Below are 23,573 nucleotides of genomic sequence, written 5' to 3' on the forward strand. Positions count from 1 at the left end.
CATCAGTGTCACGTGATCCTTCAGGAATCATAATATGTTGATTGGTGCTCAAGAAACAAAGTTAAGTGTTGAAACAGTTGAGCTGCTTAACATTTTTGTGAAGAGTGATTTTTTTTTTTTTTCAGGATTCCCCATTGAATAGAAGGTTTAAAAGAATGAATGTGAACTAGCCTATATAAGTTTTTTACAACATTATAAATGTCTTCACTGTTACCTATCTAAAAATCTGAGAGTATATATATCAACAATGCATCGTCATTATCTGGGTTTTGCAGCTTTGATGCCATTCAGCGCAGACACACCACCCTGAGAGAGAAGTGCCGCAGACAGGCCGTCCGAGGCCCTGCGTACATGTTCAGCGAGAGAGGCACCAGTCTGACTGAAGAGGAGGAGCGTTTCCTAGATGCCGCAGAGTACGGAAACATCCCTGTGGTCCGTAAGATGCTTGAAGAGTCCAAGACTCTAAATGTAAACTGTGTGGACTACATGGGTCAGAATGCATTGCAGCTTGCTGTAGGAAACGAGCACTTGGAGGTCACAGAACTGTTGCTGAAGAAAGAAGGGCTGGCGCGAGTGGGTGATGCCCTCCTGTTAGCCATCAGCAAAGGATATGTGCGGATAGTAGAGGCCATCCTGGCACATCCGGCATTCGAAGGTGGTCTCCGTCTGACTCTGAGTCCCCTGGAGCAACAGCTACGAGATGATGACTTCTACGCGTACGATGAAGACGGGACTCGCTTTTCCCAGGACATCACGCCTATGATTCTGGCGGCCCACTGCAAGGAGTACGAGATCGTGCACATTTTGTTACTCAAGGGGGCTCGCATTGAGAAACCCCACGACTATTTCTGCAAGTGTGGCGAGTGTGCGGAGAAGCAGAAGCAGGATTCTTTCAGCCATTCACGATCGAGGATGAACGCCTATAAAGGCCTCGCCAGTGCTGCATATCTGTCCCTGTCTAGTGAAGACCCTGTGCTCACAGCGCTGCAGCTCAGCAATGAGCTGGCACAACTCGCCAACATCGAGACTGAATTTAAGGTGAGGAGGTGCACAGAAACCTTCTATCAAGAAGTGTTACTCAAAATCAAAGGCCCAAATTCACAGACTACATAAGGAGTTTGTGTTGTGTTGAAATAAAAATGTATTTTTTTAAAGGGATAGTTCACCCAAAAATGAAAATTCTGTTATAATTTATTCACACTCATGTTGTTCCTAACCTGTATTACTTTGTGTGGGACATAATATATGTGTGTGTGTGTGTGTGTGTGTGTGTGTGTGTGTGTGTGTGTGTGTGTGTGTGTGAGAGAACAGAAGAAGAAAAGTCATTCCAAGGTTTGGAACAACATAAGAAAGCCGATTTCCAATAAAATAAAATGTTAAAATATTTTTTTTTTCATGTTTGGTTAATAATATGACGTTAAATGCCAAAAGTCCACATTATGATATATGAAGTCATAATCATTATTATTATTATTATTATTTTAATTGTCAAAGTCTTTTTTAAACTCATAATTATAAATTAAAGTAAAAATGTTGGCAAAAAATATTTCTGAAATTAAACATCATATGTTTGACATAAATCATAGTTGTATTTATGATATTATAATTATATATTGACAAATAAACATAACTCATCAGTTCATAAGTATATTAATAAATATGACAAAAAGTTTCAGTCAGTTTCAACCTTTTGTAATAACTTAATTGTTCATGTCATAATTATGACTTTTCATTTTAAAATGTTGACTTATGTCTCAATAGTTTTTGTTATAATTTTTACTTTTTATGTCATAATTCTTATCTTATGATTTCAAATATTTATTTATGAACCTATTACTTTCCTGAAACCATAACTTATTCAATTATTACTAATTATTACCTGGATCAGAGTGTCAGATGTCAGAAATATACATTGTGATTATTTATTTTAAAAAGTAGAGCTGTTGATAATAAAAATCATAATTTATCTTGTGATTTCTGACTTAAATATGAAACTATATATTTATAAATTGGAAAATTGGTTAAAAAATTTTATGTTAATCATTTATTTAGTACATAAATGTATCATGTTTAACCCTAACATTTTTATTATTTTTATTTTTTTGGCTACAGTAAGTTGAATCACTATGAATCATTATGTACTTTCTGCATAATACAAATTCCTTTAAGGCGCTCTCATGATTATTTCAAAGCAAAGCTTTTCAGTTAATCTAGGAAGTGTCCATTCGTGAAAAGTGTGCTCGTGGCCCTGTAATGAGCTGCATCTCTCTGAAAGAAACGTCTACACTCATTCGAGCTCACAGACCAGCAGATTATTCCACACAAAAACCAATTTCCCACCCTTGAGATTACCCTCATTATAAATTAGAGGCTTTTCGATGACAGTTTCTGGTTCAGTAGAACCTCTCCACACAACACTTTTCCAAAAAAGAACCGTTTCTCTAGAGAGCTTCATGCGCTTTGCCGACGTGTATTGTTTTATATTTAACTATGTAGAGGAAAAGTTCTTCACTCGACGTCACTCTGGGGAAATATCTAATCAGGAGTTCTCAAATCCAGACAATTTTTTTTCCCTTATTGTGGTTTGTGAGCTATTAATTGAAACTGCTCCATCGAGAGCTTCCTGTAATCACCCCGTTATTATTCTCTCATCACCGTTTTTCTCTACAGACGATCACTTTGACAGCTGTAATGGCGTGTCAGTGATTCCGCTTCTGTAATTCCACATAAAACGTTTGTTCTCCTAAACTACTGCGACGTTATAATTAGCAGGATGGGCTTCTCATGGGTGCCCTCCATTAGGTACATTTCTGTTTGAGAAGGTCTGATGCAAACATCAATCAGACTTCCATTTGGAGGTGCACATGGGACTTCCATGAATTCACACGCATCCGTGTCTTTCACAGCAGAGCGTTCACTGTTGGCTAGATGCAATTTGGGTCCCAGTTGGAGTGAATGATTTTTTTTTACAAGTGATTAATAGCCCGCCTGAAGTCATAATGCTGTCGCTTTGTTTTGTTTCAGAATGACTACAGGAAGCTCTCCATGCAGTGTAAGGACTTTGTGGTTGGTGTTCTGGATCTGTGCAGAAACACGGAGGAGGTGGAGGCCATTTTGAATGGAGATGTGGACCAGAGCCCCCCGAGCGAACACCACCGGCCCTGCCTTAGCCGGGTCAAACTGGCCATTAAATATGAAGTCAAGAAGGTACTGGGAAATGATTTATAGACTAAAGTGGAAGTGGTTTCCCAAGAAAATGTCTAATTCAGTGCTGTCCCTGCAGTTTGTGGCTCATCCGAACTGCCAGCAGCAGTTACTGACGCTGTGGTATGAGAATCTATCAGGCCTTAGGCAGCAGTCAATCGGCGTGAAGTGCTGGACAGTGCTGGGAGTGATGGTCGGCCTGCCATTTCTTGCTATTGCATATTGGATTATGCCCTGCAGCAAGGTTCATCATCGTCATTCAGAATCAATTCATTTAATACCATTGGGCAGACTTCTCTTTTTCTTCCATTGCTAAATGTAGTTCTGCGTTTGCTCTTTTCTCCAGGTGGGCCAGGTTCTCCGCAGTCCCTTTATGAAGTTTGTCGCTCACGCCGTCTCATTCACCCTCTTCCTCTGTCTCCTGGTTCTCAATGCCTCTGACCGCTTCGCAGGAGTCAAAAACCTTCCCAACGAAACCATAACTGATCATCCACGGCAGATCTTTCGCCTTAAAACCACTCAGTTCTCATGGACAGAGATGTTGATAATGGAATGGGTGCTTGGTGAGTATCAGTCAAGCATCATAAGCCTAGATTTTAGGCAATCTCGGGTCAAAAATAGTGTGAATAAAATAAGAAATCTCTTAGAAAGGAGCACTATTAAAACCTTGAATGCAGGTGAGTTTTCACATTTACCATTGCTTCATTTCATTGACAGAATCGATTGTTCAAATAGGAATCAGCACATTTCACTTGTGTTGGTCATGCAAAATTGCCACGCTACAAAAAGACAATAGTAAACAGTCAATTGTTCAGTTAAAGTCAGTTCGTTGCAGTGTAATAACTCGTAACCCCATTTCTTTTCTTTGATTCTCCTGATCAGGAATGATCTGGACGGAGTGTAAGGAGGTTTGGGCTGATGGACCACGAGAATACATCATGCATTTGTGGAATGTGTTAGACTTCGGCATGCTATCGGTCTTCGTGGCATCATTCACTGCACGGTTCATGGCTTTCCTGCGAGCCTCCCATGCACAGCTGTATGTGGATTTGTACGTGACTAATGCAGACTTGATTAATGTCTCATTACCAGAAGACGTGGCCTACTTCACTTACGGTATTGTAGCAAAAATAACGAATCTGTATATTCAAGAAATGAAAATCTAAAGTAAACTGTAAAATTCTGTATCAGTATAAAAGACCAGGTCTGTTTCTGTTCTCAATCATATGCTTATTATGCATGCATGCTGCACAGACTATCTTGCAGGTGTCTGAAATGAAACAAAAGGCTGCCATCAAGTGGTGACACCAAAAAAATGCCTCTTCTCTCTCAGCCAGGAACAGGTGGCGTCCCTCAGATCCTCAGCTCATCTCCGAGGGCTTGTACTCCATCGCTGTGGTGCTCAGTTTCTCACGGATCGCCTACGTCCTGCCGGCAAACGAGAGTTTCGGACCCTTACAAATATCTCTTGGGCGCACGGTGAAGGATATTTTTAAATTCATGGTCATCTTCATCATGGTCTTCCTTGCCTTCATGATCGGCATGTTTAATTTGTATTCCTACTACTTGGGAGCTAAATATAATCCTGCCTTCACCACGTGAGTCCAAAAATGTTACAATGAAAAATATTATATTTCAAATTTAATTGTTAAAGGGATAGATCACCAAGAAAAAAAAATACATCTATCATTTATTCCCCACTGTTTTGATACAAATTAGAGGCTTTTACACAAAACACAAAAGTAGATGTTTTGCAGAATGTTTTGCAACAAAATATAAAATTTGTCTATTTTACTTCTACACCATTCAAAGGTTTTGGGGTCAGTATGATTAGTCTCTCTCTCTCTCTCTCTCTCTCTCTTAAAGAAATTAGTTATTTTATTTATTGAGGGACACATTGAATTGTGACAGTAAACATGTTTATGTTACAAAAACATCTATTTCAGATAAATGCTGTATATGAACTTTCTATTCATCTGAGAATCTTGAAAAAAAGTATTGTGGTTTCCACAAAAATATAAAGTAGCAAAATATTTCAACATTGATAATAATAGAAAACACTTTTTGAGCAGCAATTCAGCATGCAAGAATGATTTCTGAAGTATCATGGGACACTATCATGTAATCATGTAAATGCAATTTTTAAATCTATTGAAATAGAAGTTTTTTAATAAAGATAATTAATAAAATATTATTATTTTTTTTTTAACTGTATTCTTTATCAAATAAATACAGTCTTGCCGAGACTAATAGTGACCAAAAACATTACAAAAAATATTACAGACTTCAAATGTTTGAGTGCATAATAATATTTATATATAACATGGAATTTAAGCTAAAAATATTCCTCTCAGCTCTCAAATTAATATCTTGCATTTTGGTGTTTGAAAACGGAAGCTCAGACAATATCTAAATAAAGAAATAAATAAATGTATGTATTTGTTAGTTTGTTCCACCAATAAAAGAAAGTTGTACATGTACTGAAAACATGATACAATTTTTGCCAAGCACTATTTTTGAATGTCTCACTAACATTTTGCATGTATGTATCTGTTGCAGGGTAGAGGAAAGCTTTAAAACCCTGTTCTGGTCCATCTTTGGTTTATCTGAGGTGATCTCTGTGGTTCTGAAGTACGATCATAAATTCATTGAGAACATTGGGTACGTGCTCTTTGGGGTCTATAATGTCACAATGGTGGTGGTCCTGCTCAACATGCTCATAGCCATGATCAACCACTCATACCAGGAGATCGAGGTGAGACAAATGTATTTGTGAAAAAAAAAAAAAACCTATTCAAAAGGACATTTTGTAATGCATATGTTTATATTTGTGTGTGTGAGAACAGGAGGACGCTGATGTAGAATGGAAGTTTGCTCGTGCAAAGCTGTGGCTCTCCTATTTTGATGAAGGCAGCACTCTTCCACCCCCCTTTAATCTAATGCCCAGCCCCAAATCCTTCTATTACATGGCTCAGCGCACTAAAGCATGCCTCGTGAGTTTATGCAAGGCCAGGGTTCGTAGCAATAGCGGCCAGCAGGACGTGGGAATGGCCAATTCACGCTCTAAGGTCAGAGATCAGCAAGGATTTTCAAACTGTCCAAATGTAGAAATTGCAGGTTTGTAATTTTGATATCTTTTCAGCTTGGCCGGTTTCGACCTTACCATGCGCAAGAGGGCTTCACGGTTAGAAATCCTATCAAACATCCCACAAGATATCAGGTACTGATTGATTTTTATCCTAAAACTTTTTGTACATAAAAGTTTTAGGATACAAATACTTCATATTGCGAAATGTCTTTCTAAACATTCTTACTCTCACAGAAACTCATGAAGCGTCTCATCAAGCGGTATGTCCTAAAAGCCCAAATTGACAGTGAAAGTGATGAGATCAATGAAGGTAAGATTCATTTATTCATCCATTAATGTCTCTTTTGTGATTTACTTGTGTTGCCATAAACACATTTCTTTGATTGATGTCTAGCAATAAACCGTAAAGTGTTAAAAATGTCCGTAACTGTGATTTTGATGCCAAGTTTTACTTGAAACCCTTTAAACCCTTCTTTTCATGTGGCTTTTCTCCTCAGGTGAGTTGAAGGAAATCAAGCAGGACATTTCTAGCCTCCGCTACGAGCTCCTGGAGGAAAAGTCACAGGCCACTGAAGAACTTGCTGAACTGATTCAGGAGCTTGGAGACAAACTCAGCAAAGGAACCAAGAGACCATGAAAAATGAACTCTTGTGATCGTAGCTGAAAGTGTCCTTGGCCAAGTCTAGATCTGCTGAAATATTTAGTCTCTTTATACTCTTAATCTGTTTTAGACTTTGGTTTGTGAAGGTATGATTTGTGTGTAGGATGCAATTGAATAAAGTAATTTAATAACTCTAACTCAGGAGAGACGCAATGCTGTAGAATAATAATACATTCAGATGAATGTATGATCAAAGTATCTATATTATTAACATGACAACAAAGCTAAATGTGTTAGTACTGACATTAGTTCTCAGTCCAGGTCCTGTCTCCCAGATATGGTTTTGGGGGTATGAAGTGTGGGTTAATGATAAAAATAACATAGTCATCCTAAATGTGCACGGGGGAACTCCAGGACCTGGACAAAGATGCAATACCCCCCCCCCCCCCCTTTACATAATTTATCATGAAGAAATATATGATTATATTTTGTCTAAAGAAAATTAAGTCTTTTTTTAAGTTTTACATTGTGACATTATTTCAATGAGAGTTAAGTATATTTCCCTTCCAAGTCAATAATGCAGTAAAACTAAATAATTGTCTTTTCTCAAAACAAACAAACATAAAAGTCACAATGCAAACTGATCCTAATGGAAGGCTTGGTTTTCTTTATGTAAAGTAGAAGTGAATTAAAACAACAGGGATGTGTGTGTTAGAACTGAATATTATGACAATGTATTGTCAGGTTTCAGTATAAAAATAAAATAGTTAAAGTGCCTGCTTATACTTAAGTTATTGATAGCATGTTTCAATATTAGTATTTTGTTTAAACAAACATGTAACGTTTTTCTTGCAGAGTTGGCGTTTTGAAACAAACCACAAATAATTGTGTGCTTTTATAACAGAAGGGTGCATCTCATAAAAAGTGTCAAAAGTGTGGGTCGTATTTTAACTAAAAAGAAAATAAAGATGTTAAAGGTTTTATTTTGCTTAATTAAATTAAGAATTATATTGTTATTATACCATTATAAAAATAATCTAATTTAAAACAGAATTTACCAAACAAGAAATAAATAAATGCATTACAGTAATAAAGGGGTGGACATTTTATTTTTTAAGCAAAATAATGCATACAATTATTTTTTTTAAACTATTTAATTACTTGTTGTTAGTATAATATTCTTGTTATTTTTATTTTGTATTGATTTGTTATGTGGGTTGTCACCAGTGTTGGGCTAGTTACTCAAAAGAAAATTATAAATTACTCATTGCCAGTTACTCCAAAAGTAATATTATTATGTTGGTTATTAATTTCTGGCAACAGTAATTAGTTACACCACTTTTCTTTCCGCCCCACATAAGTTGAATATCTTCCCCATAAAATTCTTCCAAAATGTTTCTAACAATATATTTATGCCTCATCATTTAACCAAAATCCAGATTGGATCACAGTGTGATTGATAGTAACGTTTACGTAAAAGTGTTGTATCAATCTCATTAATTGTCACTGTAGCAATACGATTACATTCCATGATGTAGGCTATTTTATTAAAAGAAACCATGTTTTCAAGTGTATAAGAAAATGTTTCATTCACTGGAAAGATTTTATTATTTTTATATCGTGATCAGAGGGATGTGGCCATGTAAAGCCAGAGTAAAGTAATAACACAACTTCCATAATGCCACAACGTGCACATCAGTGTTCAGAAAATCTTTTCTCCTGACAAAATCAATGTAATGGCAATATTTATATCCACTGAATGTAAGCTTTTTCATTTCCCATATGCCTGCTGCAGTGGTGACTTCATGTGCCAGTTATATAAAAAAAAAATATATGAAAATAAATCTAGGAATTATTGGATTGTTGGACTTTAAATCAAAAGGGGTTGACCATCGAAAGGAATAGTAGCTGTAATTGTATTCCTGAAATCTTGGTAATAATTAGTTACACAACCAATAACTGTAGTAACTTTTAATAATATCACTTGTAACGAGTTACTGCCCAACACTGGTTGTCACTAAATAAAGCATTTAAAAAAAATCCTAAAAAGTAATTGTTCCACCCTTTTTGTTTGACAGTAAAGTCTTCCAATCACATAGCTCCAAATACACCCCCATGCGTGGCGTTTTCAGGAAGTGATACTAAATGGAATTTCTGCCTTTCCCCCCCACGTGAGCCTCCACCGAAGCACCACGCGCAGGCAGCAGGACCAAACCGGCTGCTAACGATAAGTGTATCACGTCACTGACAAACAGCGGCGCGCGAGCTGTGGACCACAAAGTAACTGCCGTACGGACGCGGCGGAGCGGATAATTCTAGTCTGTGAGTACAGTGCGATAATGTCCGATAACAAAATTGTTACCAGAAACTGGACCACGTTTAAAAAAAATCATAACTAAAGGATGGTTTCGCGCGATCGGCGCGTGGCAGGGATGTTCTCGGGCGCGAGAGGCCCGCATGCAGGGTTGATTTAGCCATTTAGCGCCTGCAACTTTAGTCGAGATTTTCTCTTCTAAGTTACTCACAACATACGTTCTTTTAATCAAATAACAATTCTGTCTGATCCCCGCTCGGTCCTTTCAGAATTACATTGTGAACGATCCTCTTTGGGGGGAAAAACTGCTAATCAAGCACTTGGCGCTAGCAAGCTAAAGTTGGATTCTCTTTTTCAGCAGGTCCAGACCGCGCGAGGAAGATGGCGGACGACCCCAGCGCAGCGGACAGGAACGTGGAAATCTGGAAGATTAAGAAGTTGATCAAAAGCCTTGAGGCGGCTAGAGGGTGAGGCTCTCTCCGTCAGATCCTCTAGATTTGTTTACAGCTGTTGAATGACAAACAGTCGCACCGTCGATGTGCTATTCGTCTCGTTCTTTTGGGGGGACCACATGCTAACCAGCGTGCTAACAGCTGTTGGGGAGAGCAGCATGGTGTACGGAGAACGAGACCGCGCACTGGACAGCGCTTCATTTCGAGAGTAATGTTGGTTTTAGGTTAAAGAGCGGGAAACGTCATATGTGGTGTCGTTTGACATGTAAAACTCTTTATGGATGAAGCCTTAAAATGGGTTGGTGGATGTGACGTTTGTTAAATGGGTGCAACCATGCTAACGTTACATGTTTTGTTTCTCTTAAATGTTATCATTTTTTTTTTATTAAAGTCGTTTTAATATCACAGTATTAACATTGTTGTAGGTGAATATTGTCTTAGTGTTTAATTGCGCAATATAGTCGCCGTTTGTTCATCCCAAAAATTAATTAACGTTATTTGTCATACTCTTAACAGTCATGTTGATCTAAATCGCTTTGATTTCATATTTTTTATTATTCTTTTGTGAAGTATAAAGCGTGTTGCAAAATGTAAGGCTTACAGGGTCATTCCTTTTGTTATCTCTTTGTTTTTCTTTTGTTTTTCAATGAAACCGAATGGTTAAGCAGAATGACAGCCTCAGTCATCTTTTTTTTTTTTGTTATGGAACAAATGTTAATGAATTGAGTCTATGTAGAACTATCTATTTTATGCCGACTTGAAGATGTATTTGATATCCCTCAACCAGTATGCCCATAAACAGTTTAGATTTTATCATACATTTGCTTGACACTTTATGACAAAGTTAGGTTATTTGATACGTTGTATATACAATTCCACTGAAAAGTTTGGTATCTGTTTGTTGTTTATCAAGGATGCTTTCATTCGACATTTGTAATGTTACAAAAAATTCTGTTTAGAATAAATGCTTTTATTTTTTTCAGCAAAGATTACTGAAACAAACTGATCAGTTTACATCAAGATATTAAGGAGCTCTTCAACATTGACAATAATAATTAAATTGATTTAAAAAGGTATATCTTGAGTGCCAAACCAGCATATTCGAAATCGGGATGATTTCTGAAGGATCATGTGACACTGAAGACTGGAGTAATGACTGCTGAATATTCAACTTGCCATAACAGTAATACACTTTAAAATATTTAAATAGATAACACACTTTAAATTCTGAAAATATCACTGTTTTTACTGTATTTTGAGCAAATGCTGGCTTGGTGAGCATGATAACTGATAATATAAAAAAAAAAAAAATCTTTCAGACCCTAAACTTTTGAAACTGTGTGTTAATGAAAGTCTCAGCCTGCTCTTATATTTCTGTAATAATGCTTCTTTCTCAGAAATGGCACCAGTATGATTTCCCTCATCATCCCACCCAAGGATCAGATTTCACGTGTTGCGAAGATGTTGGCTGATGAGTTCGGCACAGCTTCGAACATCAAGAGCAGAGTCAACAGACTCTCCGTGCTGGGAGCCATTACCTCAGTACAGCAGAGACTCAAACTCTACAACAAAGGTAAATAAGTGGGCTTCGCTTCTTCTATGATCTTTCACAGCCATTTAACTTCTCAGATGATTGAATTTTATTGCACTTGGTATGTTTATCTTTTCCAAAATAGGGCAGTTCAAACATTAACCTGGCAGCTCATATATATTTGCTGTGTATGTGTGGGTACAATGGGGTGTTCCACCTGATTTAATCTTTTCAATAGGTGCGGCCTTTCCTGATCCCCCTCCCATAAATCTTCTGTTTATCTTGCAGTGCCTCCTAATGGCCTGGTGGTGTATTGTGGCACCATAGTGACAGAGGAAGGCAAAGAGAAGAAAGTAAACATAGATTTTGAGCCTTTTAAACCAATCAACACATCCTTGTATTTATGTGACAACAAGTTCCATACTGAGGTAATATCTATCTATCTGTCTATCTATCTGTCTGATGTACTAAAACATTGAAACACCTAATATATATAATTTTTTTGTATGCACAGGCTCTAACAGCTCTGCTGTCAGACGACAGCAAGTTCGGTTTCATTGTGATTGATGGTAGTGGTGCCCTGTTTGGGACTTTGCAAGGCAACACAAGGGAGGTGTTGCACAAATTTACTGTGGACCTGCCCAAAAAACACGGTAAACATCTTCAAATTTGCTGAGGCTATTTTCATTCTTTTATGGAATTTAGGGTTTATGAGCTTGATTCCTTTAACTCTAGGTAGAGGAGGACAGTCTGCTCTTCGATTTGCACGTTTGAGGATGGAGAAGAGACATAACTATGTGCGTAAGGTAGCAGAGACTGCTGTGCAACTCTTTGTGTCCAATGACAAGGTCAATGTGGCAGGACTGGTTCTTGCCGGATCGGCCGATTTCAAAACGGAGCTCAGCCAGTCAGACATGTTTGATCCGGTATGTTCTCATGTTTCTCATGTTTACAGCCTTTATTAATCAGTCCGCTGGTTTTCTGATGTTGGTTCTTCTGCACATGTAGAGGCTACAAGCGAAGGTTCTGAAGCTGGTGGATATATCGTATGGAGGAGAGAATGGTTTTAACCAGGCCATTGAGCTTTCAGCAGAAGTGCTGTCCAATGTTAAGTTCATCCAAGAAAAGAAACTAATAGGTAGTTGATTTACGTGCTTGATAAAGGGAATGGACATGCTGGAAAAAATGTTTGTAATATATAAAACACTGGTAATTGATGTGGTGACCTGTGTCTTTGATTTCAGGCCGATACTTTGATGAGATCAGTCAGGACACAGGGAAGTATTGTTTTGGAGTTGAAGACACACTCAAAGCACTGGAGATGGGAGCGGTGGAGATTCTTATAGTTTACGAGAACCTGGACACTATGCGTTATGTCCTACGCTGTCATGGAGAAAATACTACACCAGAAAATGGTATACACACACCCTGAACTCTCATACTCAGTCTCACAATATTTGCAAAACATAAAAGACTTCCTTTTCTCATTTTTATAATTTTTTTTATTTTTAATTATAATCAGATGAAAAGATACTCTATCTGACACCGGAACAGGAGAAGGACAAGTCTCATTTCACTGACAAGGAGGTAAGTGAAACCACGTCAATCAAATTCAGATTGATATGATACAGCTTATCTTTTTTATTTGAAAAAAGTAATGTAGAAGCAACGATGGCTTTAACTCCTTTCCCCGAGTGACTTTCTTGTGGCGTTTAAGTGCCAAACTCAAGCAACCAATGATCAATTCTCATGGCCTGAAATCAGATCAGCAGCCTATGGGTTGGAACACTTGATCTTTAGACTGTCATCAGCCCATTAGTACCAAGCTTATTGCAGTTCCGTTACGATTTCGCAGGATCTTACATTATGGGTTCTAAAATCTAAGACTGCATTGAATATCAGTGTCATGTGTGTGTTTACAAAATGGAGATCTAGAGTGAGTTATTTTAGATCCCAGTCTTAGCACATTTGTTACATTTGTCAGATGGTCTTAATCCTTAAATCATGGTGAGAAACGGGATCTTCCGGTTTCACAGAAACTTGTATAGTTCATGCAGCTCAGAGCAAAGGAGTGAAGAATTAAACTGTAGGAACTATAATTTTGGCTTTTTCGAAGAACCTCCCAGTGAACAGTTTTTTTTTTTGTTTGTTTTTTTTTAATGTGAAAACTATTTTAATAATCTGAAGAACCTTTTTTTTTCTACCATGAAGAACTTTTTGTGTAATGGAAAGGTTCAGTGGATGCTGAAGAAGGTTCTTGTAACCATTGATGCCAATAAAGCAGCTTTACTTTTAGGAGTGTTGAACATTCTGAAATTCTTATTGTAAAAACAACCTTTCCTTTTTAATTTTGATCATAACTGTTTCTAAAAGGAAAAATACATGATTAATTGTTTGCACATTTTGTGTAATGTTTGCTTTTCAGTTTAGCCAATGTTGGGTTCAGGCTGGAAGTGTATCATGTTAACAGTACTACGGCTGAAACGATTCCTCGAGTAACTTGATTACAAAAAATGATCGAGGCAAATTCCTCTGCCTCGAAGCCTCTTTTAATTTATTTTAAATCTCATGTCAGGTTTTTTAGCAATGATTATTTTTAAATGTGACACAACGCGTTTACGTCACCCACAAAGCGGAAGGAGACACAAGCGCTGAGTCCGAAATCGCATACTGCAAGGAGTCAGCAGTGTTTTGATTTGAGGGCGCAGGCAAACGTAAAGAGAACGTCGTGGCGTGTGTCCATTGCAAGATAGAGCTGGCATACCACAACTAGGGCCCTATGACTTCCGCAATGCAGAAAACGCGGAGGGAACCGCAGAATCCACTCATAAAAACGGAATTAAAGTTTAACGCGGAATGGCACGGAATTTGCCAAATTTTGTATGAATTAATCAAAAATAGGTCATTGCACTTACATCAAATCACGATATGGACTAATATCTGTAAATATTAAGCCAGAACAGTCTATTTAAATATAAATCCTGCGTGTTCTGCGTGTCTGTGTTAATGAATTGTGCAGAAGCATGACTTCCTTTATCAAACACACTGAAGCGCATGGCGCTCCGGTGATTTCAGCGTCTGCGGTCTCAATAAATAAGGAGGTGAACACATGAACAACATCTCCAGAACTGCTCTGACAGTCTCTTCGTGAGCATTTGACCGTTTGATTTGAGTAAAACTAACGTCACATCACATACACAGAACTGTAAAGGTACGTAAACTCATCAAAATAAAAGTCCGGTTAAAGACTACTGTTCAGCAGAACGTACATAGCCTACTACTAAAAAAAAATCCAACTTTTTTTACTTAATGTTTAATCACACAACATTTCTTCCATGTATTATTTTTAATAGTAAATCCCCTTTGTTTACCAAAAAGTTAAGTTAATGTTCAGTAATTAAAAGATAAATTAAATTAATGTTTTATGTGTTTAATGTTTAATGTGCAATGCTTTATTTAAAACCCCAATTGAATGGCACTTAAATGCACTTAATTCATCTGTCAACTTTGTCATTGTTCACAGTACAAGTACAGACAGAGAAACAATGGGTAATAATTAAATTTTTATTTTTGATGTATGCATTGCATTCTATGCATTTAAAAAATAAAAATAAAAATTCCTAAAAAAGGAAACTTTTGTTCATTTTAAGAGACCCAGGAGTCTTATTTTCTCTTGCATAATTAATATTGCACTTTAATATTAATTATATTTTTGGTAGAATACTCGATTACTAAAATATTCGATAGCTACAGCCCTAAACAGTACCATATTTTTTCTTATTTTAGACAGGTCAGGAGCATGAGCTGATTGAGAGCATGCCGCTGCTTGAGTGGTTCGCCAATAGCTACAAGAAGTTTGGGGCCACGCTGGAAATTGTTACGGACAAAAGCCAGGAGGGTTCACAGTTTGTGAAAGGCTTTGGAGGCATTGGTGGTAAGTGCTCTCTATGGATTATGTTTTGTAGGGAAATGGAAAGACGTTGTCATTATATCAATATCTTTTTTCTTTTTCTTCAGGAATCTTGCGGTACCGGGTGGACTTCCAAGGCATGGATTACCAGGGAGATGATGATGAATTCTTTGATTTAGATGACTACTAGGTAGTCGGGACTAACACAAAATTCAAATATAAGATTTTCCCCCTTCACCTACCCCTCAAATGGGAGAGGAGCGAAGGAGATCAAATCAGCAGGAGGGAGAATAAGAATTTGAGAAGATGGCGGGTGGTCTGCGTGTCCCTGGCTTTAGAATACAGCGATTCCATCTCTGGACTGGAAGAGACTGAGTTTTCTCCTCTTCACTAATTACCGGGTCATCGCGGCATGGCCATGGCCCGTCTGCCTGTCCTGCCTCAGCTCTTCACACAAAAAAACCAAACTTTTCTTCCCCTCTAATTTCACTCCTTTACTTCCTTTTGCCTCTCCTTTTATAATGGCATCTGCTGCTGTTGTATTTTATTCAGATGTATTATATTTTCTCTTATTCATTGTATGAAGAAAGCAGTAGCAAATGATTAGATCTGTACTGCTTACCTCTAGCCACCTAAAGCCCATTGCCAGGCCTGCGTTTTCATTTCCCAGTTATCCCAGACTTGATTGGTTGCCTTGTTTCTGCTGTAAACCAGTGTGGAGGTGGTTATGATCTCTGAGCCAGCGGTACACCCTGCTCCTCCCATTGCATTGTGCCCACAGTGAAGTGTTTCTTGCTCTCAAATGGACCATATAGTAACTGGACCCATCCCTTCTTGAAGACTGAGAACCGTCTTTCACAGTACATTGCCCTCACTTGTTTTCCTCAGCCCGCAGGAGATGCTACTTCTCAAAATAAACTATATATGAGTGCCTGAACTTTGCAGTTTCTGAGATATGACAGCACAGTGTACCAGCATTTGGACTTCAGCATCTAACTTAAGCCTCCTGCTGTTTCAGAACATAAAATCTTAGCTCAAGCCTTCAGCACTCATTGGTATTTGACGGCTTTATGCATGGGAATATCCTTTTGGACCGATTACGGGGTAGGGGGTTACTGTGTCAACTGTGATGTGTGAGTGAATATATGTCAGTTTGGCTGTTTAATTCCCTTTTAAAAAGTCACATCTGGGAGTCTGATCCGCCACAGATTACAAGCCTCTAAGTTCTTTCCATTTTTGTCCGGTCATATTTTAACAACATATTGGTTTTATAAAGGCAAAGCTGCAAATCAATTATTTGGACCTTTTAACAATTGTGGCATGGTTGGTTTTTTGATGCCTACTAAAACGAACACTCAATCCGATAATGTAAAAGGTGAGAGAGAGAGGGGGGGAAATAATTCAAAACACGGGCCCACATTATTCTAGCAATTATGTTGTATATTTTTTCATTTTCTTTGATCCATCACTATTTTGTATAAATCATTTGTTACATCTGGACACAGACATTAAACGTTCTCATTGTTTGCAAATTGCACGTATAGCTTGTTTATCTTGCGAGAATGTTTCGTCTGGTTTGATAATACTTCGTTTTATGTGTTCGAAGTTTGGCAACATTATTTCGCCTACTATGAGGAAGGCAATCGTGAGCAATTTAACCGGAAAGCAAAGGTTAACATTATTCTGATAGCTTCAGAATTTATTGTTTTATTGAATAGTTTAGACTTACTTAAAATGATAATATTTGGCTGCAAGCCAGAATGTCACCAGCAAACAATCAGAAATATTCTTAATATGTTAATCACTGGGGATAACCCCGATATACACCCTAGCGCCAGACTGCAGCCTATCGCCGTTCATTTTACAAAACGGACAAAACCTTTTTGTCATTCGGTGACCAACCACGAATGTTGTTACAGATTACATCTCCCTTCGATTATGACGTACTTTGTCTGTGTGCACCTTAGCAGCAGAAATGATCCTATCACAACGCACGTTTTGTCATATGACGGCCAATGAAAGAATTAGACGCAAGGCTGTTTTCTCCGCCTTCCTTCGTGACGTGATTGTGTCGCAGGGCGGGGTTTCCATTTTCACTGCGAGTTTCGGGGAACAAACATGGAGCCGGAGATGGAGGACAAAACCTTAGAGCTGATGGTGAGTACTCGAGTGTGCTCCGAAATACATTTTCTAGTCTATTCTCAAGACTTTAGATTTTTTTATATCCATATTAGCGGTTATAAGAGTAGCCTGGTTTAATATAACTAGCCTCTGGAGTGGGAAGGGATCGGCTGAGTGGAGGGAGGGAGGACGGAAGGAGGGGTGAGGAGAGAAATGGCTGGCTCGGCTGACAGGGAGGGCCCTACTGTGTATCGCTGGCTCACTTGGTCGGTTTCACCTCTCTCGCCTGTATTTTTCCTTTAAAAGAACAGCTGAAACGTTAGTAGACCAGGCTAACAGCTGTTCTGAGGATATTTATTGAGCTAGTCGCGGAGGCGAAGGAAGGGAAGCTGCCTCGGCGTCGTGGTGAGTCCGAGTCTCCTCGACTTCAGCCGGTGTCTTGAGCTTCACTGCGGCGCCTCTGCGCCACTCAATCCGGTCTATAATGTAGTCCCGCTGACGAGTTGTGGTTCATATAAAGTCCAAGAACGCTTAACTATGTTTTGAAGAGTTTAAAATAATCACTTCTCATTCACAGTAACGCAACGTTTACTTCTCACGACTCATTTTGACTGGACTTTAAAGCTGCGTAATAGGAAGTATCCGCTTCTGCTGTCAATTTTAAATGACGTTTTTGAGCCGAGCGATGAGCAAATATACAAATGTAGGCAAACTAATTCAACAACCGTGTTTAAATGAGTTGAACATTTGTGTTTTAGTAACCGCACACTTTTCTTAGGGAAATACAAACGTTAATTGTTGCCGTGAAAGCAGCAAGCGGCTAGGTGGCTAACCACACCAAACCATTAGCCTACTCGAACCAATTACGATAGTTTCTTATTAAATACACTGTTTCTTATTTTTAACAATTTTCTCAACCGTAATTCTATGAAACACTTAAAATAAAAATAATCTGAATCACTCAAATATCGTTTACTACTTAAACGCGCAGCTTTTATTATTATTATTTTTTGACTAGATTTGAATATGTAGTCCCTATTAATTTTAAATACTATATTTCTATTCTTAATTTAAAGCGTTTTCATGATTTCTTTAAAAATAAGTTGACTTGTTTAAATGTGCTCTTTATTAATAAGCTTGTGTCTGAATCAATTTCTCTCCTAGTCAATACAATAACATTATAGAATCAGAGTAGATTTGCTTCTTGTTGCCATGGATACTGTGAACAGGGTAGGAGTGAATGCACTTGAGTCTGTCCACTTGTGTTGTGAAGCTTGAGGAAGACCGATAAATGGCTTTTGCTTGAAGGAAACAAGCCATGTGAATTTGTGTATCTACTGCAGAGACTCATAATAAAACTGCACTTCCTGCTCTGCTGACCTAGAAAGAAGGTTTGAAATGAATCCCAGACTTTGTCATCATGTGTCAGACTGGGTTATTATTGTCAACTAAAACCATAAAAACATTTTGTTTAACTTGAAGTACTAAAATAACTACAGCTAAAACTGAAATTAAAACTTTGACACACATAATGATAATAATAAAAATAAAAACTTGACAAAATTACAAACATAAATTAAATAATAAATGGGGAAAACCTGAAAAAAAAAATGATATTAATAAAGTCTAAAATACTATCTCAGTGCTGCTAAAGTAACACTTTTTTTTTTTTTTTTTCTCTAGCTTCAATATAACTGCTTTATTTAGTCCAGAGAGCCGAAGTTTCGAAAAATAAGTTTGGCTGGTATTCAGTGATTATGGATTAAAGCAGGTGCTGAGTTGTGGATATTAAGAGCAACGATATGTATGGTAACATCTCTATCGTGGCTTTACTTGGGATGAAAGCATATCCCTGTGGTGGCCTTGGTTAGGGGACAGCTGTTGACACGTTACCCAAACGCCCACAGGCCCTGCCCCATCCCACATCTTTGCTGCATGCTGATGGAGGGTCGGTCCAATTATTCGGCACGCACAGATCGTAGACTGGCACTCCGTCCTTTCATCTGCTTTCTAACAAACAATGCAATGTGATTATGAACGTATGTGATCAGATGATGAAAGGGTGGGCTATGTATAGGAGTAGTTCTGATTCATATTGTGGTCTTTGAATTATGTTTGTTTGTTTAATTTAAAGAAGACATTACTATTGATTTATAAAAATAATAATAATATTGTGATTTCTTCTGCAGAACATCTCTGTCATGGACTCGCAGACTGCAGACCGCTCCCCAAAGATCACATTGATTAAGGTGAGGAGGACGAGCCCTACCTCAGTAAAGTGTGTCAAAGTCTGCTAAAATAATAAACGGATAGAACAATGTGGGTCTATTGTGTAGCCTCTCCCTGAACTATGCAGGGTTTCCTATACTGAAGTCCTGTTGATTTGGGGGTTTGTTGCCTAATTTGCATCTGGAAAACCTCAGTGTCCATTTCCGCTGGCTTTTGTTTTTGGGGTTCCTCTTGCATTTTTGATATGCCCTGGAAAATTACATTGGCCCCAAAATTATCTGGACGCTCACAATACTGTTCAGAAGTTTGGAGTTGGTGAGATTTGTAATGTTTTTGAAGTCTCTTGTGCTCAGCAGGGCTACATTTATTTGATTGAAAATACAGTAAAGTGGTATTGATGTGAAATTACTAAAATAAAAAATAAAAAACTTTATGCAATGTAATATAACAACATATTACTCCAGTCTTCAGGATATCTTAAAGGATTTTTTAATTTTTCTTTATTGAAAAGTACATAATTCGTTTAGTTTCAGACTCTTTTGTAACATTATAAATGTACTTGGTGTCATTTTGATCAGTTTAATATTTCCTGATCAAAAAAGTATTGTGAAAGTATTAATTTCTTCAAAAGAAAATCTTACCGACCCCAAAACTTTTAACAAAGATGTAAGGCACTTCAAAATACCTGCGTTTCATATGAATCCAAGCGGCATGATCTGCAGACATATGATGCTAGATTTCTCAAGGCTAGCTTCACATTTTTGAGACATTTTTGGTCTTATTTTTAACAAAACCAAATGTATTCTGATGAAGTTATTCGATCAGTTCCTCAAAATCTCCACCGCACATTAGATCTTGTTTCTATTTTTTGACTTGTCAGAAAATGTCAGAATCTTTATCTAATACTTTCCAAAAAGTAACAAAATTATGTTAGTTTTTTTTTTGTGCGAATTTTGTGCCGATTTTCTGAAATGTTTTGTCACTTAAGTGCTCAAGTATGACTGTATGTACAGAACATCAAGTGATGAGTTGTTTGTGATTAATAGCGTGAGAATTTGTTGTAGAAGCATGTGAAGACAGGAACTGTATATGGCTCTTTTAATAGAAGAGCACCTGCAGCACTGTTTCTTTGCGGAGTTAACACATCTGCCTTAAAATATTATGATAGTACGTTGCCATGTTTACAATTTTCCTTTCCAATAAATATTTTCGTTTGTCTCATCTAATATTTCCTTCTTTTTTTACCCCCCTTTTACAATTCTCCCAGCCTACTTTTATCTGTCCTCAGGTGAGTAATGGACCTTTGACAGGCTCTAGGAAGCGGCTGTCAGAGGGAAATTACGAGAAGGAGAAGGACGTGTGCATTCAGCTCTTTGATCAGTGGTCTGAGGCAGACCAGGTGGAGTTTGTGGAACACCTGATCTCACGCATGTGCCATTACCAACACGGCCACATAAACTCCTACCTCAAACCCATGCTCCAAAGGGACTTCATCACGGCACTGCCAGGTAACACACACAGAGTCCTTGTTCTGAAAATGCCATTTCTGATGAAGGGTGTGTCCATTAATCTTAAAATATAGCCTTAAGATTAAAGAGACCATGTTTTTCTTGGCCTTTTTTTATCTCTAAAATTGAAACCAAACTTGAATCACAAATCATCAGTATATTTTATTCTTATAGGGCCCTATGAAATACGTTGTTTTTTGTTTTGTTTTTCAAATTCTATATAATAGACTCCTTTTTTTTTAATGGTTAAATTTAATTGTATTAATCAAAGCATTTCTGATTAATAAAAATCATGAAACGTATACAATTTAGTGACCATTTATTAAAAGTTTAACAGAAGTTACATATTTAGGGCCCTATGAAATGTTATTTTTACATAGTTAATATTGTAACTATTCCTTAAAAAAAATAGTTGTATGAATTTTTCCAACAGTAGTAGTATTACGTACATTCTACTGAATAATAGCAATATTCTCAAGTTAAACCAAACAATGCAATGTCTTCAAGTTAAACCAAACTTTTATTTTGGCGGGTTGCTGTGAATACCTTTAAATGTCTGTGTATATGACACTAGTTTTACTCAAATGAAAGGCAAAATGCTCATGAAGTACCCTCAGAGCAGTTCTGGAGATGTTGTTCATGTATTTATGTCCTCATTTAGTGAGACGGCAGACGCTGAAATCACCACGAGCGTCACGCAATTCATAAGGTGTAGTAAACAATATGCGCGTCTGCGTCATTCATTCACACGGAGACACGAACATGCAGGATTCATATTTGATTAGTCTTTTTGCGGTTTAATAGTCCTTTTCGGTGAATGGACTAATTTTGATTAATTCATCCAAACTTTAACAATTTCCGTGATATACATTTACATTGATGTAGCAGGGTCGATCCTAAAGCGACTTACGATTGAACATTTGATATCCCGTGTTAAACTGTAAGTTCTGTTTTTATAACTGGATTCTGTGATTCCATCCGCACTTTCTGCATCGTGGAAATCATAGGGCCCTATTCTTAGAATAAAATCCCTGTTTGTATTTCAACTGAATATACACAACCATTGAAATTTTGTGGCCTGTTAGATTGTTCTTTTTTTTTTTTTTGAGAGAGATCATTTTATTCAGCAAGGATGCATTAAAACTGATCAGAAGTGAAATTTGTGATGTTGCAAAAAATATCCATTCCAAATGAATTCACTTTATATATCAAAGAATCCTAAAAAATTTATCCGTTGCCACAAAAAATATTAAGCAGCACAACAGTTTTCAACACTGATGATAATAAAAAAGTAATTTTTCTCAAGTACCAGTTCAGCATATTAGAATGAAGTTTTTCCATTTTAGCTGACATCATCAAACCACCTTTTTAGCTTTTTTTTGTTTTGTTTTTTAAACCCCTCTTGCATTCTCCAATCTCCATGTTTATCATTGTCTACTTTATGCTATCCAGTCCCTTCCTGATAACATTGTAGTTTACCCTTTTTTTTTAATATAAAGTTTCCCATTTCACTTAAAGAAAATCGCTCTCAATTTGTCTTCCAGCTCAGGGTCTGGACCATATAGCGGAGAACATCTTGTCCTTCCTGGACGCACGCTCTCTTTGTTCGGCTGAGCTGGTGTGTAAAGAATGGCAGCGTGTGATATCCGAAGGCATGTTGTGGAAGAAGCTGATCGAGAGGATGGTTCGGACAGACCCGCTGTGGAAAGGCCTTTCAGAGAGACACCAGTGGTGAGTCACAGCTCTGTTTACATCCCCCCAAACCCCCTCATTTATACATGAGGTTTAGAAACAACCTCGTCATTATCTCTCAGTGGTGTAATTCTCCACCAGACATGCTTGTGCATTTTATTTGGCCTTGAATTGTGAAGATGCTTGTTTATGTCAGTTTATCAGGGATGTTTATTGCCATTTCCTTCATAGGGAAAAATACCTGTTCAAGAACCGCACAACAGAAGTTCCTCCAAACTCATACTACCGCTCTCTTTATCCAAAAATCATTCAGGACATTGAGGTGGGCAAAGCAACCATCGTTTCTTTCTCTCTTGTCCTTTTAAGAGTGTAATGCGATGTTAGATCTTGTCTGCTCATGTCAGTGTTTTTAAGGACAGGGAGGTAGTAAGCGTTTGTTTGTTTGTTCATTGTGATTACACCTCAGGGGTTGGCCTCATGTTACTCAGCTCTTATTCTTCTTCATAGCTACCCTCTGAGTAATCAGAGTATGCAGCCATCAGTTATTTTTGATAAAACGGGCCGCTGATTTAGTTAATGTGCATGCATAATCATTTTTATTCCAATCAAATAAATTAGATGTGTAATTAAATTGCTCATATGACATTGCTGTTCATGCTTCCAGACCATCGAGGCAAACTGGAGGTGTGGCCGACATAACCTGCAGAGGATCCAGTGTAGGTCGGAGAACAGCAAAGGTGTTTACTGCCTTCAGTATGACGACGAAAAGATCATCAGCGGTCTACGTGATAACTCCATCAAGGTGCGACCGTGCTCTGCCGGTGTATTTCTAGTGAAGCTTGTGTGGGTTTAGTGAAGTCATCACCAGTAAAAACCACACCGTCTTGAGTGCATCCATACGCAGGTGTCATTTAAAAACACTA

At 37.7% G+C, this 23,573-nt stretch overlaps 3 protein-coding genes across 11 annotated transcripts in view; all 3 read left to right on the plus strand.

Moving 5' to 3' along the window:
* trpc7a (transient receptor potential cation channel, subfamily C, member 7a) overlaps window positions 1-7,355 on the plus strand; it is a 15,063-nt gene extending 7,708 nt beyond the window's left edge. Inside the window, exons 4-14 of the mRNA XM_052566521.1 lie at window positions 276-1,038; window positions 3,025-3,207; window positions 3,284-3,448; window positions 3,551-3,767; window positions 4,087-4,320; window positions 4,538-4,802; window positions 5,764-5,959; window positions 6,051-6,272; window positions 6,347-6,424; window positions 6,527-6,602; window positions 6,790-7,355. Of these exons, the coding sequence (XP_052422481.1) occupies window positions 276-1,038; window positions 3,025-3,207; window positions 3,284-3,448; window positions 3,551-3,767; window positions 4,087-4,320; window positions 4,538-4,802; window positions 5,764-5,959; window positions 6,051-6,272; window positions 6,347-6,424; window positions 6,527-6,602; window positions 6,790-6,929 (2,539 nt within the window). The 3' untranslated portion in view covers window positions 6,930-7,355. The remainder of the gene's footprint in view (window positions 1-275; window positions 1,039-3,024; window positions 3,208-3,283; window positions 3,449-3,550; window positions 3,768-4,086; window positions 4,321-4,537; window positions 4,803-5,763; window positions 5,960-6,050; window positions 6,273-6,346; window positions 6,425-6,526; window positions 6,603-6,789) is intronic.
* A 1,691-nt stretch (window positions 7,356-9,046) lies between these two features.
* Window positions 9,047-16,632, plus strand: etf1b (eukaryotic translation termination factor 1b). Of its 4 annotated transcripts, none has more exons than XM_052566532.1 (12): window positions 9,055-9,215; window positions 9,566-9,674; window positions 10,643-10,842; window positions 11,057-11,232; window positions 11,479-11,618; window positions 11,705-11,843; window positions 11,926-12,116; window positions 12,199-12,328; window positions 12,435-12,605; window positions 12,713-12,777; window positions 14,977-15,124; window positions 15,208-16,632. In XM_052566532.1, the coding sequence occupies exons 4-12, from the start codon at window positions 11,070-11,072 to the stop codon at window positions 15,288-15,290; spliced, it is 1,230 nt and encodes a 409-aa protein (XP_052422492.1). In that variant the 5' UTR covers window positions 9,055-9,215; window positions 9,566-9,674; window positions 10,643-10,842; window positions 11,057-11,069; the 3' UTR covers window positions 15,291-16,632. The 4 variants fall into 4 exon arrangements, with proteins under 4 accessions (XP_052422489.1, XP_052422490.1, XP_052422492.1 ...); XM_052566531.1 differs by having other exon boundaries at window positions 10,733-10,842; XM_052566529.1 differs by lacking the exon at window positions 10,643-10,842 and having other exon boundaries at window positions 9,047-9,215.
* A 469-nt stretch (window positions 16,633-17,101) lies between these two features.
* Window positions 17,102-23,573, plus strand: part of LOC127965838 (F-box and WD repeat domain-containing 11-B) — a 33,905-nt gene continuing 27,433 nt past the window's right edge. The window contains exons 1-6 of one of the 6 annotated variants that reach the window (XM_052566525.1): window positions 17,102-17,257; window positions 19,411-19,470; window positions 20,739-20,958; window positions 22,503-22,689; window positions 22,882-22,972; window positions 23,315-23,452. In XM_052566525.1, coding sequence (XP_052422485.1) covers window positions 17,219-17,257; window positions 19,411-19,470; window positions 20,739-20,958; window positions 22,503-22,689; window positions 22,882-22,972; window positions 23,315-23,452 — 735 coding nt within the window. In that variant the 5' untranslated portion in view covers window positions 17,102-17,218. Of the gene's footprint in view, window positions 17,258-17,433; window positions 17,627-19,410; window positions 19,471-20,717; window positions 20,959-22,502; window positions 22,690-22,881; window positions 22,973-23,314; window positions 23,453-23,573 lie in introns of those variants that run through there. The other 5 variants (XM_052566523.1, XM_052566526.1, XM_052566524.1 and 2 more) reach the window with 5 other exon arrangements.

This window comes from Carassius gibelio, chromosome B10, assembly GCF_023724105.1.
Source record: "Carassius gibelio isolate Cgi1373 ecotype wild population from Czech Republic chromosome B10, carGib1.2-hapl.c, whole genome shotgun sequence".
NCBI classification, from domain to species: domain Eukaryota; kingdom Metazoa; phylum Chordata; class Actinopteri; order Cypriniformes; family Cyprinidae; genus Carassius; species Carassius gibelio.